This window comes from Miniopterus natalensis, chromosome 10 (assembly GCF_054644295.1).
Source record: "Miniopterus natalensis isolate mMinNat1 chromosome 10, mMinNat1.hap1, whole genome shotgun sequence".
Taxonomy (NCBI): Eukaryota; Metazoa; Chordata; class Mammalia; order Chiroptera; family Miniopteridae; genus Miniopterus; species Miniopterus natalensis.
Window position 1 is genome coordinate 77,249,639 of NC_142090.1, and position 16,870 is coordinate 77,266,508.

Sequence of the window (16,870 nt, forward strand, 5' to 3'; positions counted from 1 at the left end):
CTGCACCACAGCCTTTGCCTGCAACTGAAGGTCAGGCTGGATTCTCCGTCGTTCTTCCAACTCTGCTCTACCTCCAGGGTTGGAGAGTTTGATCGGATAGGGCTAATTCAGATTAAGTTGGCTTCTGCTGCCTTTGTTCTTTTGTTTTCACTGTTCTTAGTTTTTATCCTCAGCATTGCTGAGCTTCTGTTTCAAATAAAAGGCACACTCATTTAATAACACCAACAAGGAATTTAACACCCACCCAAACTGATTGGCACAGGATACAGGATACAGCCATTTCCAGCCGGGAAAAGGTGAAGGGGACACACTGCGTCGGAGAGCCACGTGCGGGAGGAGGCGCCGCCTTCTGGTTGGTGCCCCGAGGGGCTAAGTCCCTCCAATCCGCGTGGGCCTCGCGGTGGAGGAGGGGGCGCGCCCCTGGGGGGCGGGGCCAGCTACTTGTCCATCTCCGAGTCCTCGAAAAGCAGCACCTACCACACCGCCGTACCTTGTCGAGGGCGGGCCCGGGCGGGGAGGCCGCGGCCGGGAGGCGGGGCTAGAGCGACGGGAGCCAATCCGCGGGGCGGCATGAGGAGGCGGGGTCACCGCGCGCTACCCAAACACACGGGCCCCGCTCACCCCGGAGCCGGGCTGCTCCCTGGCCTTCCGGTGCCAGGGCCCGGCCACCTCCTCCCCTCCTCGGCACCCCCGCGTACGCGGGCCAGGCCGCCCCCCGCCCCTCCTCCGCGGGGGCCGCGCGGTGGCGGTTGCCGGGAAGCGCGCGCCGCTCTTCCTCTATCCTCCCCTCGCGCGCCACCCGTTTTTCCTCTTTCTCAGTAACAGCTGGGTGTCTGGGGGAGGAGGGAAGCTGGCCCCGGCGGAGTCTGGGCGGGCGCCTCCCACTCACCCGCGAGCCGCCGAGCGAGCAGGAGGATGGCGGCGGTAGCTGCGGCCGCCCGGGAGGAGGCGGTGCCGAGGCCCGGGGCGCAGAGCGCGGCGGTGGCGGCAGAGAGCGGCAGCAGCCCGTCGCGGCGCAGCAGAACCGAAACCAGCGGCAGCCGTACCGCCACCTGAGCCGCCCTTCCCGCCGGAGCGAGCGAGCGGCGCCCACCGGAGCCCCGACCTCCTTCTTCTCCGCCTCTCACGTCTCCCGCGCCCGCCGCCCCCCAGCAGCAGAGCGCGCCGGGCGCTGACCGCCCTCCGGGGCGCCGGGAGGCGGCCCTGGACGTGCGGGCTTCCCTCTGGGCCGGCCGCGGCGCCTCGGCCCTGCCCTCTCGCTCCCGCGCTCGCTCCCGCCCTCCCGGCGCTCCGGGCGCTGCGCGCGGCCCCGGCCCGGGGCAGGGCGGACATGGGCGCCAAGCAGAGCGGCCCGGCCGCCGCTAACGGCCGCACCCGCGCGTACTCGGGCTCGGATTTACCTTCCAGCAGCAGCGGAGGGGCCAACGGGACCGCGGGCGGCGGCGGGGCTCGGGCCGCGGCCGCCGGGAGGTTTCCGGCTCAGGTGCCCGGCGCGCACCAGCCGAGCGCCTCAGGCGGCGCCGCGGCGGCCTCGGCCGCCCCGCGCAGCCGCTCTCTCGGCGGGGCCGTGGGCACCGTGGCGTCGGGGGCCCGCGCCGCGCAGTCGTCCTTCAGCATCCCCAACAGCAGCAGCGGCCAGTACGGCTCGCAGGACTCGGTGCACAGCAGCCCGGAGGACGGCGGCGGCGGCGGCGGCGGCGGCGGCAGGGACCGGCCGGCGGGCGGGGGCCCGGGCGGGCCGCGCCTGGTCATCGGCTCCTTACCAGCTCACCTCTCGCCGCACTTGTTTGGAGGTACGGCCCCCTCCCCCCCGGCTCCCGCGGGCCGCACGTGGGCCGCGGCGGCGTTTATTTTTACCCTTCTCCTTTTCTCCTTCAGCCCGAACGCCGGCGCTCGGGCGGGCCACCCCCCGGGAGGAACCCGCCGCTCCCCCCGGGACGCCGCTCCGGCCAGGCCCGAGCATTGGTTGTTCAGACGTGTGCGCCTGCCTCTTGGCGGCCCCCCGGACAGGAAGCCCTCGTTTCCCCGCGAGGTGGCCGACCCGCAGCCCCGGTGCTCGCGGCGCCCGCGCTGCGTGCGGTCCTGTCGCGGGGTCGAGCGTGAGCGGTGGAAAGGCCGGAGGCGGAGGGTCTCAGATAAGCACGAGTGTTTGAGAGCGGAGGGAGCCATCTCCTTTGGATGACTGTTAATGTAAAACTGATTCTTAAGTTTGCAAATAGTCGCACCTACTATGCACAGTTTAATGGGATGAATGCGTTGATGGAAAGTATTTTTAACCCCAGTAAACTACTTTATATAATGGTTAATGTGAGTCTTGCTTAGTTGGGACAGCGTTTAAAGAACTGAAAACAGCCTGAGAGGAATTAGTGATTGTCACAGCTCTGCCCCCGAGGTGCAGCCGAGACCTCGGTGCTTTTGCAAAGCGAGTTGACTTGAGTTCAGAAAAAGTCACTTGTGAGGAACGGAAATTTTTGGTAGCAAAAGGAGGTGCTTTTATGTAGAGACAGGAGGAAGGGTGCGCTTGATTTGAGGAAAACGAGCTGGACCTCCGCACTCCTGTTTCGTGGATGCCCCGCTTCCTCTGAGCAGCTGTGGTCGGCGAGCCTATGCGGCCGCCCGGGCGTCCGCGCGGGCGGAAGGGGACTGGGGTGGCCCCGCCCCCCGCCGGGGGTCCCGTCCGCGCGGGCGGAAGGGGACTGGGGAGGCCCCGCCCCCCGCCGGGGGTCCCGCAGCGCGCCGTCCCTCCTCTCTCGGGTCCCTTTCACTCAGTTTATAAACGTGAGAAATGGGAGGGACGTTCAGGAACTCATCTCTCTGTGCTGATGTCCTACTGTCAGCCTTCACGTTAGTATAAATTAAAAGTGGGAATGTCGTGTTTCATCTGTTTTCCACCTTTTTAATACTTTGCACATTCACAACTCTTTACCTTATTTTAATTGTTATAAAGTCATTTTGCTTTGTAAATAAAAATATTAACATTTCCTAAAATTGGGCCAGTTAAAAAAGCCTTTGGTTTTTGAGAAAAAGAACTAGTGTTTTCCTTCCTGAGATTTGATTATAATTAACAGTTGAAGGTACTGGAGTCGCCGCGGCGAAGCATAACAAGAGAGTTTCTTAAGAATGGGAGGTTAGTGCAATAATAAAAGGGTTTTAAAAATATGTATCTTTTTAAAATGAAAATTTGCCCTTAGCAGTTATGACCATCAAAAGAAGTATGTTTAAAAGTTTGCTAAAGAAGGGGAACCAGGAAAAGGCCTGTCAAATTAATAGTTCTTATTTCTTTGGCATACTGATTACTATCTTTACTTTTAAGGGCTGGTATCCTTTAACAAAGAGTCAGTATATCTGTATGAGTTTATTTTCTTAAAGTACGTTCTGCTCAGAGCAGAGGACAAATAGTTGACGACCGAGCTGTTAATTTATAGTAAATTAGCAAGTGAAAAGGGCCTAGTGGCTGCAAGTTAGGGAGGTGACGCATTTATCTCCTCTTATCTCAGTCTAGATTTGTGCCCTCAGTTCTGTAGGTACTTTCGTGGTTGGGGTAAGTGGGGCCTAGTAGCAGAGCTCATGGCCGCCTTTCTTAACCCTGTCCTAGAGACTGAGCCCTGGTGTCCTGCGGCATCCTGTTGTATACAGTTAACTTCTATTCATTTAGAAGGATTCTTGGAAAACTTGAATAATCAGTTGAGAAAGGCTGGAAGGGGATCAGAGAAATTACCTGTTCCAGTTATGTGATGGGAGTAGATCAAAGTATTTGTACTTCAAATCCTAGCGGAGACAGGAGATAGAATACAGATGTTAAAAATCATCTTTCTAGTGACATTTGCTTCGGTGAGGTTTTTACCTCTATTTCAGAGGGTGGGTTTGTCAGGGAAACTTTACAGAGCATGTTTCTCAGCATCCCAAGGTTTAGGGAGCCAGATGATAATTCTTATTATTTTAGAAATTAGACTTGACTATACTTCACATTGATTTAATGTTTTAGCATGTATTGCAGTATTAATATGTTTATTCAGTTACAGATTGTACAAATGTTTATGCGTATATAAAGTAACTATCTGAATATTGAGAAAAGGAATATTTCAGAATTAGTGGACATTTATTGCTGTAATTTTGTAAAACTTATCTTAATTGATAAGTTTGCATTCATATCTCCTAATAAGAAAATACGGTATTATTAAGATTCAAAATTATCATTCTCTTATGGGCTGTTAGGTAATTAATAGAAAAGGAAAACCTAAACCAGTACTGCTTTTGTTTTTTGTTTTTTGTTTTTTAATTTAGGAATCTAGCAAGGTGAATTGTTGCTCAGACCCATCATAATGAATCACCAAATTGAATGAGGTTTTCTGTGTTGGTTTGTTGTGCTCTCTCTCGCACATATATTTTGGCTCCATATGCTCATTTAATTCTCTCGAGAGAACCAGTAGAGAGGTGCTTAATCCAGATGTTTTAGTTTACAGAAATTTCCTAGAACTGAGTTGTTGGATATCAGAACATAATTATAATACACACAGGAGCTTTTAGGTGAGGTAGGTTTTTCTTGGTTTTTGTTAGTTTCAGACTGCTGAGTTTAATATTGTTAAAGTGAACAAATGCCTTTTGTCTATCACCTTTGTTTTAAAACATGTGTTAAGGGTATATTTAGTCTAATACTTAGAAGTTTAGTGGTATCTCACAGGATTTTGTTTTTATTTTATGTCTACATTTTTTTCCATTGTCAAATTGCTAATGTTCATAAAAGTAATTCTTATGGGTGCTAATGATCCAGTCTTTAAGATCCAGCAAGGATTGGGTGGTAAATTGAACTATAAAAATATACCGGTGCATGGAGATTATTTCTAGAGAAATTCTGTGGACTTCTCATAAAATATTCATGAGTCTGGGAGTGAAAATGTAAAATGAATTAATCTAGACAGTTAACCGGTGGGACTGGATTGCTTTTGACCTTCTCCTGATTGGCTTGAGTTTTTTAGGTGTGGTGTGCCCCTGAGTATTTCAGGTGCCTCCTGTTATCTAAGAAACATGCTTCCTTTTATTGAAGGAGTGTGGGTTATCTCTTAAAGCTGAGTATGTTAAATAAAATCTGTATTTTTAGGCAGACTTATTTCTCTTAATCTTCAAGACAGATGTAGGTTTATTATGATTAACCTGCTTCCTATTCCTGAATGTTTTTTATTCAATGGAAGTCATTTATGGAGTGTGACAGAAGAAAATGACACTTCTAACCACAACCCCTGTTACCCCTCCCCCAAAACAACAAGAACTCTGGTGATTAGTGTTTCTTACTTGTAATTCCACATACTTTAAACCCAGGAGATACCTTGTGTTTTTTGCTTTCTTATGCGAAAGTGTGGACTCTATCATGGAAGTTTCTGCTTTGGGAATATTTTGAAAGTTCTTTTGACTGCAAAGTGGATGGTGGGCTGGAGGGAGGAGTAGTTTGTGTTACACTGGGCATCATCTGGTATGAGAGCTGCCTGACCTAAGTACCTAGCCACTAAGAGCTCTGCTGTCTCTAGCCCCCTTCAATTTGATTGTTTTGCATGATAATCAGTAAGTAGGTTCTTATTTATTTTCTGGTTACCAATACCGTTAATTAGATACCAGCTTGTGTTTATAAGGAGAATTACCTTAGTGTTATACTTATTTCATATACAAATGGGCATATTAGCAAATGGGTTAAAAGAGAAGTATAGGAACTGCTTTATGTACCAAAGTACATCCTAAATGTTTTAATTTTGCATGTACTTGGTTGGTATTAACTAGTGAATTAAGTTTGACAGTTTAGAAGTTGGGGAAAACATGCCCTTTGTGTGAACAAAAGGTTCAGAAATACCTTAAGTTCTGATTGTTATTTTATGTGCTGCTTATTAACAAATTACTACAAATTCAGCTGCTTAAAAGAGCACATATTGATTATCTCATAGTTTCTGTGGGTCAGGAGTCTGGGTGCAGCTTATTTTGGGATCTCTGCAAGAATGTAATCAAGGTGTTAGCTGGCGAGAACTGGGTTATATCTGGAGACTCAGTGGGGATAGGGTCTGCTCCCAAGCTCCCTTCCTCCCTCACGTTGTTGGTAGAATTCATTTTCTCATGTTTTTAAAGCTCAGAATACCTTGCTGCTTCAAAGCCAGCAGAGAGGGCCTAGCAAGATGGGCTGTTGCTGCACTCTTACGTAAGTATGTACATGTGAGCACATACAGCCCATCGCGTGGGCTGCATTCCATTGGTTAGAAGCAAGTCAGGGATCCTGTTCACACTCTAGACAGAAAGGTGTAGATACCAGGAGGTGCAGAGGTCAGTGTGGGCAACCTGAAGTCTGCCACATTGATTATAGACAGGTTGACCAGCTAAACATGCAACTGTTCTAACTTTAAACTCAATTTGCATTTACTTTAAAAAAGTAATAATGTATGTGGTAAGTGTGGTTTAGTAAACAGGAATCGATCCCCTTCTGGGGCTGGGCATTGTGGTGTTATGGTTGCTAACATGAGGCTTCTTCCTGTTCCTGCTCAGCTCTCAGTTGAGACTGTTATACACTGTAACAGTGCTATAATAGGACTATTAACAATGCTTTGTAGGGTATCATTGTCTAGGGCAGTCAAAGAATACTTCATAGGAAGGTAACATTTGAACTGTTTTGAAGCATCTAGAAGTTTTATTCTGGTAGGACACTGTAGACTCAAAAGAACCACCTACAAATGCCACAGATTTTGATAGGGCGTACTAAAAAGTTAAATGCATATGGATTGTAGGGTGCAAGGAAGTATGATGAGAACATGAAGCTAGAAAGGTTTGGACCAGTGGCTGAAGGATTTTATAGTGCTCCAAGTTGTGTAACCTAACCAACTTTTAAAGCCAGGTAAGTGTCATGATCAGGCCAGAGGGCACCATTCATAATCATAGTTAGTGTGGATGGTACCCATCCTGAGTAGTGCTCAGTCTTGGAAGCCGTATACAACATGATTAAATTGCTTGTTAGGAGGGGAGAGTGGTAGCAGGAAGATAAGCTAGGACTTTTTTTCGAGTATAGTTGGTGGATGCCTAAACTGAAATGGCATTGGTGAGGAGAGGAAAAGTTCAGTTTGATTGAGATTCCTAAGGTAGAATTGATAGGATTGCAAACCTGGGTGCCTAGTGATGTTATTAACAAATATTAACAATGAAGAAGGAACGAGCAAGTTTTAGAAGTGAAAATTAATGAGTTCTTTTAGGCCTATTAAAACTCTGAGTGGCTGTAGAATCTCCATCTAGAAGCATTCTTTAAGCAATAGGAAATACGAGTCTCTCATTTAGAACATTACAAAAAATGGAGAAATTGTCCATTTAGGTTATAAGTGAAGCTAAAAAGTGGATAAGATTTCTGGGGTGGATATAAAAGGAGGAGCGAGCATGAAATTCTGGGGAGCAATTACATAAGTAATTGAAAATCACTTGTAATCTGATCACCAGAAATAACCAGAATAAAATATTAATGTCTATTTAATACAGATATATATGTAGGTGTAGATATATAGGGTGGAGCAAGTAGGTTTACAGTTCGTATGGACAGTAATACAATAATTATATATTACGAGAATAAACTTTCACATACAACTGTAAACCTACTTTTGTCCCGCCCTGTTGTATGTATGTGCATACGTATACACACACACAAACACATATTTGTTTTAGATACAGAATTTGGGGCCTTTATTTTATATATTCTTTTGAAGTGTTTTTGTTAACATTCAGTTAATGTATCTTTTTCCTTGTGGTTTCATGGGTTACATATTCTCTGATAACATGCTCTTTCACATCATCAGTTTCTTCTATCATTAAATTATTTTGTAACATCATTTTTTAAAATGATTGCCCCGTATTCCAAAGTTTACTCAATAAATATTTAATGAGGATTACTTTGCCAAGTACGGTCTAAAGAAATAAGACACATGTCCCTGGTTTTATGGGTAGTTGCATTTTGAGTAATGTCTGTCAGAATCATTCTATTCTGTGCTCTTTTTTTCTTCTTTAACAAAAAGAAATTTAGTATATCAAAGAAGAATAAGTACATTCTGTCATCTGAATTTAATAAATTCTGACCGTCTTACATATCCTAATTTTTGTTGGAATGTAGTTTGTTTCAAGGAGCCAGCTCTTGCTTTGACAATAAATTTTAGTAGTTTTATTATTTTTATTTCATTAGCTCTGCTTTTATCCCTTAGTTTCTTTCTCATTTGTAAAGTTAATTTTGTTCTTTCTCCTAGCTTCTTAGTTCATTTTTTTTTTAAGTGTTGCTTCAACATTTTTAAGTGGTAAATTTACTGTTCTTTTCCTTATTTCTAGTGTTAACTAGAAGTATTGCATTGTGGTCAGAGAATCAAGACTTTTCAGTTGCAAATGATAGAAATACAGCTCAAAATAGCATTAAGTGCACGAACACTATATTATCTCAAATTATTAGAAAGGATCCAAAGATAGCTTACAGAATTTCAGGAACCAGTGGAGGAACCAGGGTCCCTGGAGCTAAAATGCAGCAATTCTTTTGAATGTGCTCCCACCCCCTCCCACTCCCACTGCCTGATCTCCTTTTGCGTCTTGCCTAGTTCTACCCCCTTCTAGTGAGTATAGGCCTTCTTTACACTAGTGGCCTGCAGGTTCACTGCTGCTTCCTTCCACCTGTGATCTAAGAGGCCTGAAGGAGGAGGGAGTATTTTGCTCCAATTCCAACAGAAGGACTCTGATTTGCCCAGTTAAGTCATGTGTCTATCCATTGATCAATCACTGAAGCAAAGAGGGTCACATGCTCTGTGCGTTCAGGCTGCATTCTGTTAAGGTGGGGAAGAACTTGGGTCTTCTAGTCAGGCTTCCTGGGTTGAGTCCATTCACACTATGTGGCCTTAAGCAAGTTTCTTAACCTCTCTATACCTTATGCCTTAGTTTTCTTAGCTCTAAAATCAGGTTAAAAAGAATACTTGCTTTGTAGTATTATGAGGATTAAAGTAATTTACGCAGGTACGTTATACCTGTATATTTTTAACACTTGAACCTCTCTATCAAAAATGAAAGCACTTAACATGCATAGGCCACTCCACATCCTCACCTCTTCAGGAAGACCATGTACATTCCTCTTCTCAATTTCTCAGATTTTGCAAAAATAATCGAAATTTTAGTTTTAGTTTTTATCGTTATTTACGTGTGCCTTCTATTTCTAAGAATCTCCCCCGAATATTTGAATTATGTTTTATAGCACATTTACTGTGCTAGTCACATGGTAAAAGAACTTTGTAAATGTTCACTGTTCTTCAAAATGTATTTTGATAACAAGGTTATTGATCACCAAATTATTGTTTATTTAAATCATATATAAATCATATACTACTCCAGAAAGAAGTGATATATTTTATTTGCATAAAGAAAATATATGTAAACTGAATTTTGAACCAAAGCAAATAGGTATGTACAAATGGTGACAATTATAAAATTGTCTTAGAACTAAAACTGTTGTGCTTAATAGCTCTTCTTTTATAACTATTTGAATGTGCTATAAGATATTCTTAATCAATCTGAATGTGTTTTGTGGGTGGTTAGAGATGGTTGGGATGGTTGGTGAGAAGTTAAAGCAGGTCATTCTTTTTGTTAAGTGTATGCTACTTCTCCAGGGCAGAATCTGAAAAACTTAGCTTTCTTATAGGTACTTATGATTTACTGCATCTCAGGCAACCTGGATGACTTGGCATTTGATAAGTTCACTTTTGCTGGTGCCTTGGCACCCTCCACTGTGAGAGCCCTGAGGTCCTTATTTGGGATTCTCTAGATTTCTTATCCATCATAGACAGCACCTCTTCAGAAACAGTGCATCTTGTCACCTTGAAATCTGTTTCCTAATTCCTGCTGTTTAGTTCTTCCACCATTTTGCCTTGTACAAAGTTGTTCAGGGGAATGTCATTAGTTTCTTTTAAAATAAAAGAACAACCAAAATGAAGAATACTTAATATCACAGACCACTTTTAGTGTTCATAAATATTAAGCTAATACTAACACTTTTCTATAGTAATTTATGGATTAGGAAAGTGTTTGCATATGCATTAACTCATTTGAGTCTCATGAGAAGTATATAGGGTAATTGGCTGTTATTTGGAGCTGAGAGGTTAAATGAACTAGGTCCCATTGTATTTTAAATGTTATTTATTTTATATCTTGGTTGCAAAGTGTATGGAACCTAATTAACTTTATCCTATTAATTTAGCATCCTATGCACAATTGGCTGTTTTTCTTTTCCTACACAATTTTGTGAGTTTAAAAAAATTTTATTAGTTTTATGTTTAGTCCCCAAATCCTCCCACAGATGTATAAATCTCTTCTCAGTTTGTTCATATACTAAATTAGTTCTGTGAATTTCATCTTAAGTCTTTTCTGGGGCCTTCTGATTAACTCCATTCTGAATTAGTTTTCGATTGAGGCCTCTGCGCATTGTCATCTGGGGATCCCATTTGCTTCTGGTTCTTTGGGCTTGTGTCTTTTCTTTTTTGATGTATTTCATTGTTTTTAGTGGAACACCATCTCCTATGTCTTACTGAGAAAGAATGTGTATGAAGTAAAAGACATTGGAACTTCAGTGTCTGAAAGAAAAGATTTCTTCCCTCCCTCTTGATTGACAGTTTTGCTTGAGACATAATCCTAGATTGGAACTTATTTTCCTTGGCATTTTAAATGTGTCCTCTGTCACTTTCTGGCTTCTGGTGTTGCTGTTGAGCACACTGATGTCATTCTAGTTACTGATTTTGTGTGTGAAACGTCTCTTCCTCCCACCCTACCCCAGGCTTTTAGGATTTTCTCTTACCCTAGAATTATAAAATTTCATTATACATCTTGAGTTGTGTTCATCCACTGCACTACACATTTGGGTTTTTAAATTTTCCTCTACCATTTTCTTATTATTTCAGTGCTGGCTACCTAGAGAGATCCTTTACTTTATCTTTTTCCTTCTTTAATTCTTGCTTTTTGTTCTTTTAGGGGCGATCCCTCCAACTAGTCCTTTAGTTGATTTTTGTTTGTTTTTATAATCTTATTAAGTCTCCAAGAGCTTTTTTTTAAATTGTGTTTTTTTCATACACTCTGTTCTTGTTTTGTGGGTATAATATTTTTTCTAAGAATATTAATGATATGTACATATGTGTGTATAAATATTTTTTTCTCCTTTATTACTAACTTCTTCCCGGTTGCTTGTTCTCGTCGTTTGGTTTGAGTCATTGGTTAGGTTCTTTCTTCAAATGTTGGGTGGTCATTGGCTGGTTACTCGTACTTGGTGCTAACAGAGCTGATCAGAAGCTCTCCATGAAGGGGGATCATCTCTCTGCCCTTTTCTTAGGAATAGTATGTTACCGTCTTTTTTCTTGGTCTAGTCATGTTTTCCAGAATGGCTTTTCTCCTTTTTTTGCCTGGAAGACATCTTTTTTTTATACCTGGCTTCTAGGGTCAGAGTGAGAATTAAGTTGAGAGTCTTAACACTAAATATGGTCCTTTCATTTAATTGTCATACTCAATAGGTACCTCTGCCCTTAGATATTTCTGTTGTCCCCAAGTGCAGAACCTTTGCCCTCTCCAAATAACAGTCTAATGCCAGAGTTGGGGAGGAACAGTTGCGTATTTGCTTGAAGTCAGGGAGGATGGCTGGGGAGCTCTAACTGCTTCTTACACAACATGCAGTGAATATTTCAGTTTTTAGGCCCCTTTGTGCCTGCCAAATCCTGTGCCTGGTGTAAATAGGGCTGCTTCTTTGCTTTCCTAGTTCTGCAATTAAAGTTACCACTCATTTATTTCCTTTAATAGCCTAGTGGTATTGCTTTTTTTCTTTTTCATTTTCTTTATTCGTTTATAGTCTTATTCCCTTTTAAAAAAAAAATTGTTTTTAGTGATTTCAGTAGGATGTTTGGTCTGAGCAGAGACTGATAAATTTGGTCAGGAAGTCATCTTTAACTGCAAGTCCCCCCCCCCTTTTTTTTTTTTTAAAAAGTTGTAGAAGAAATATGAATCCATTTTTGTGAAATTTAGACAATGCAGATACAATGAAAGTCACTTTCAGTTTTCCTCTGGTGATTCCATTCTCTCCCCAAGTGTCACTGTTACCATTTTTTGTTTGTACGCATTCTAACTTTTTAATAAATTTATGTACATATAAATACACAGAAAAAGTTTTCATTTTGTATCTGGTTTTGCCACGGAGGCTGTTATTGTCAGGAATGTGGTTATACTATATTCTTCTAAAACCTTTTTTCTTTTTAACGTATTTAGACATGAACACTCGGGCAGACATAAATATAACTCTAACTGCTTAGTGCTTACTGTTCAGTAATATGCACATACTGTGGTTTATTTAGGCCTACTGTTGGTAAGTATTGAGGATGTTTATACTTTCCCAGTGTTACAGTAAACATCTTTACGTGTATGTACACACATTTATTATTTTACAGTTACGCAAGTTGGAGGTCAGAGGTACTAAATAGATCTCACTGGGCTAACATCAGGGTTTGGGTAGGCTGCTCTGGAGGTTCTGAGGGAGAGCTATTCCCTTGCCTTTTCCAGCTTCTAGTGACCATCTGCATTTCTTGGCTTATGACCCTTCCATCTTCTTCCATCTTCAGAGCGAGCAACACTGGGCCAAGTCTTTCTCAAACTGCCCTCTCTCTGGTTTTGAGTCTTCTGCCTCTTCCACATTTTTTAAGAAACTTGGGATTAAGTTGGGGTACCCAGATAATCTAGGATGATCTCCCTATTTTAAGATAGTCATTAGCAACCTAAAGTCTGCTTTGCCACATAACCCAGCAGGGTCCCAGGGATTAGGTTGCAGCCGTCTTTGGAGAGTCATTATTCTGCCCTCCTCAATCCGTTACTGTACAGCAACACTGTCCTCTAATGTGTGGACACTAAATCTAAGAATACCCAAAGTGTTTATTTGGTAGAAGGCTTGAGTGTGTAAATATCTCAAAGATAAGGTTAAGAATGGGATTTGTTTATACAAGTATATCATTTTTAGCAAACTCCAAAAGGTAATTAAATTGACTGTATAAGAACAAATGAGTAGGTCAGCAGCCTGGAGAAGCACCCTCTTGTGGGCTAGTGTGCTAAAGGGAATCGCGGTGGTACTTGTAGAAAGGGGTGCGCCGTTGCTGGTTCAGAGAAGGATGTGGTTTTACTTTTTTCGGGGGCAGGGTGTTGTGAACTAGTTCTGTCAGATCATTCTTTGGTGTTCTGAAAGCAGTCTTCCTCTGAGAGAGGAGGAGCTCTGGAGGAATTCAAGAAGTTGGACAAACGTCACAAAAAGCTGAGGTCTTTTGGGGATTAAATTGTCTACCACCCCGCTGATATTATTCTTGCTTTTGCTATGTGTTCTTCACATTCTTAATGTCTTAAGGTTTATTTTCAATGTAGTGTTATATGTAGCAAAGACTTAGAGAAAACTATTCCTTAGCTATATATGGAAATATGGTAGTGGACTTGGACAGGCAAAAGCAGCACAGGCTTAGGTACTCTTGTGTTTTAGCTGGCTTTACAGTGAAGCATGGAGGAAACTTGAACTGTGCTCTTATACAGTCTGTGCGTCTGACTTTTCTTTGTTGCTTTACTTATTTACTCAGTCAAATATTCTGCCTGCTGTGACAGGTCAGTTAGGCTTTCCTGTATTGGGGATGCAATGGTGAAAAACACTTTTGTCCTCAAAAAAGTCTGGTGGATAGATAGCTTAGAAACAAATGAGTTAATATCAGTGTGGCATGAGTTTTGTTTTGGTAATTTTCTTACCAAATTAGAGTGTATATGTGTACATTAAAAAAAAGTCCAGAAGGTAATTGATATCCATTTACTACAAATTGGTTATTTCTGGCTAGTAGGAATACTTCTACTCTATTTTCTTCTTATGTATTGCCATCTGTTTTTTAGAGTAATACTTGTATAACCTTTATGAAGAAAAAAGAATTGGTAGTGGTATCATTATTATTGCTATTCTTACTACTCCTGTACGATCATTGCTTATACTTTCAGAGCTCAGATTCATACTCAAGTCTGACTCCCGGGGGGGGGGGGGGGGGGGGGGGAACCCTTAGCCCTCAGGCCCTAAGGCCCTAAGGAGCAAATCTACATTGGATGGCATTTTTGAGAGTTTAATCTGGTCCCGTAAGATTCTCCTGAAAGGAAGTGTTCTGTAACCAAGCAAGTTTGTAACCTATTAAATTTCTACAATAAAGAAACCTGGTTCATTTATTTTAATTCAGCATTTTCCAAATTAATTTCACAGTAACTTGACCCTTGTTTTTTCATTAATCCTTTGTTGATGTTCTGTGGCTCTCAAACTTCAGTGGGCATGAGAATCACCCCCACCTTCACAGTTTTGATTCAGTAAGTTTGGGGTGTGGCCTGAGAATTTGCATTTCTAACATGCTTACAGGTGTTGCTGATGCTGCTGGTCCTGGTCCAGGAACCATACCTTGTATCCCCTTTGTTATGTGATTTGCAGTCCCTTTTCACCTTGAGATATAAACTCATAGAACTCTTATGTTAAATTATGATAGTGTTTTCCAGCTAAAATAGGGTATCTTACAAGCAGGACATAATTGTGTTTAGCAATGGAAAGAGACTCCAAAGGTGGCTTTATTAACTAAATTACCCAAAGGGCATTCTTTCCCTTCTGTCATCAGTATTTTTCTGCTAACCTGTGAGCTTCAATTTAGTCATCTTTAGATAAGAGGGATTAAACCTACCTTACAAGGTTGTAATAGATTTAAATGATAGAATATTTGCAAATGCACCTAGTACAGGGCTTGGCACATTCCAGGTGATTCTAATGCATGCTGAAGTGTGAGAATTTCAGCCTAGAGTTTTTAGATCACCTAGGAATTATGAATTCAAATTCGAAGGGCAAAAGCAGCATTTTCATATTCTCATTGGTGATTTTCCACACCCTCCTGACCTGGTGTCAAGGTCCAGTGGATTCTCCTTGAAGTGCCTGGGGGGGGTGGTGCTGGTAAAAAGAAAATAGTGAAATTATAGCCCTTTGAGGGCATCCTAGCTCAAGGCAAAAGTCTACTGCTGCTGTTGACTTTACTGTGTTGGGCTCCAGCCTTCTCCCATTTTAAACCCTGGATTTTGAGTTGTTTCTCTCAGGAGGGTTGGTCTAATCCCCTGTTCCAGTATACTCCTGGAACAGCATTCTCTGTTATTAAATTCAAAAGTTTTTGCCAGATTGCTTTGTGGGGAAATGTAAGCTGGAGTAGTAATGCGATAGCGCTTATGCATGTCAGATTGGCAGAAAGTACAGTAATATACCATTGCTGGTGATAGGGGTTGTAAATGATATTGGTGTAAATGTAAATTGTCCTGGTCTTCTTAGGAAACGTAAAAACCACATATTGTAAGGCAAAAACTGTCATGTCAAAGGAACAAGTTGGGGGAAATGTGTTTGCAGCAAATGCAAGTAGCCAATTTTCAGTGGTGAGGACTGGAGAAAAATATGAATGAACGCTGCCAGTCTGTTGTGTTTAGGGGCATGGAGGTTGGCCTTACTTAACTGAAGAACAAGAGTAGGTGGATTTAAGGTTTACTTAGGCTTAGAAGAAATAACTTGAGAGAGACGGTTGATTAAAATATTGCAGCTTTCTTTCTGCTAATCCACCAGAAGGTGGAATAAGAAAACGACGCCAGTGGTGTAATAGAGGCAGCTCTTCTTGGAGCGGATTGTTAAATTCAGGATTTTGGCAACCATCATTAAAATTCAATTATATAAACTTACAGTTAAATTTATTTAAAACAAAGGTAATACTCAAAACTCATCGCTTTCTAGTTGTTTTATTACATCTTCCTTTTGTCTGTGTTCTTGAGGTTATTGACATCCATTGTATTTGTATAGTGGAAGTACTATGTAATGACCTGCTACTGCTCACTTCTTCCCAGTTCTTTGGATGACACTTAGGTAGCTTGAAATCAGGTGTAGACAGTTTATACGGTGGAAATAGCAAATACTGAAAAATCAGGATCCCCCCCCCCCCCCCCCCCCGGAAAGCAGTTGTTAAGCATCTACCAGGACACTCCTGGGTGTAACATTTTGCTGTTTGAGGTACCGATTGCCTTTCATCTCTGTAAATGTACTTATTTTCTGAAGTTTTGAGCCTCTAATCTTATGTATAAAACTTTCATTGTCCTTAGGAAAATGGGGAGTTACTAGTTCTACTTAAATGTTTTTAAAAATATATGAAAGCTTAAAGTAAAATATGCCTTCTTTATTTAGCTTCTACTTGTATGTAGACTGTATTTTTGCAAATTTATTCTCCTGGTCTTTTAAAACATTGTTATTTAAAGGTATCCGTGAAAAATCTTTATAACAAATAACCGCATAGAATTTATCTTTCTTATAAGCCATTGGTTTCATTTATTGAGCTCCTATAGCAAGAAGGAGTATAGGGATATACTCTTTTGTTCTTTTTACCGTGGACTTGTGTGTGTGTGTGTGTGTACGCACCTGTGCGCACCCATGTGAGTGATTTAATTCGTATAGCAGTGGTATAGATGAGGTTGACTACTTAACACTAAGAAACATTACTTCTCTAGTATTTTTACTTATGACTAGAATTTGATTTTTTATAAAACTAAAGTGTTTTATATTCGGTGTCTTTATGTTCTGGTACTTTAGAAAATCAATGAATTGGGAAATTTTCCATAAGACTTGTGATTTGTGTTACATTTATCTATCATTTTCAGCACTTACAGGCATAAGAAAACAAGATTAAAACTTGAAAATATTATTCTAAGTTGCTTATTTATTACTACCTGTGTAATATCGTGGTTTAAATTTGGGGGTCTATAGTTGGGTCTTTATGATTTTGGCCCAATCATTTAA

At 42.0% G+C, this 16,870-nt stretch overlaps 1 protein-coding gene across 3 annotated transcripts in view; it reads left to right on the plus strand.

Moving 5' to 3' along the window:
* The first annotated feature begins 1,295 nt into the window (after positions 1-1,295).
* ZNRF2 (zinc and ring finger 2) overlaps positions 1,296-16,870 on the plus strand; it is a 54,603-nt gene continuing 39,028 nt past the window's right edge. The window contains exon 1 of one of the 3 annotated variants that reach the window (XM_087821240.1): positions 1,296-1,793. In XM_087821240.1, the coding sequence (XP_087677366.1) occupies positions 1,331-1,793 (463 nt within the window). In that variant the 5' untranslated portion in view covers positions 1,296-1,330. The remainder of the gene's footprint in view (positions 1,794-16,870) is intronic. The other 2 variants (XR_015715197.1, XM_087821239.1) reach the window with 2 other exon arrangements.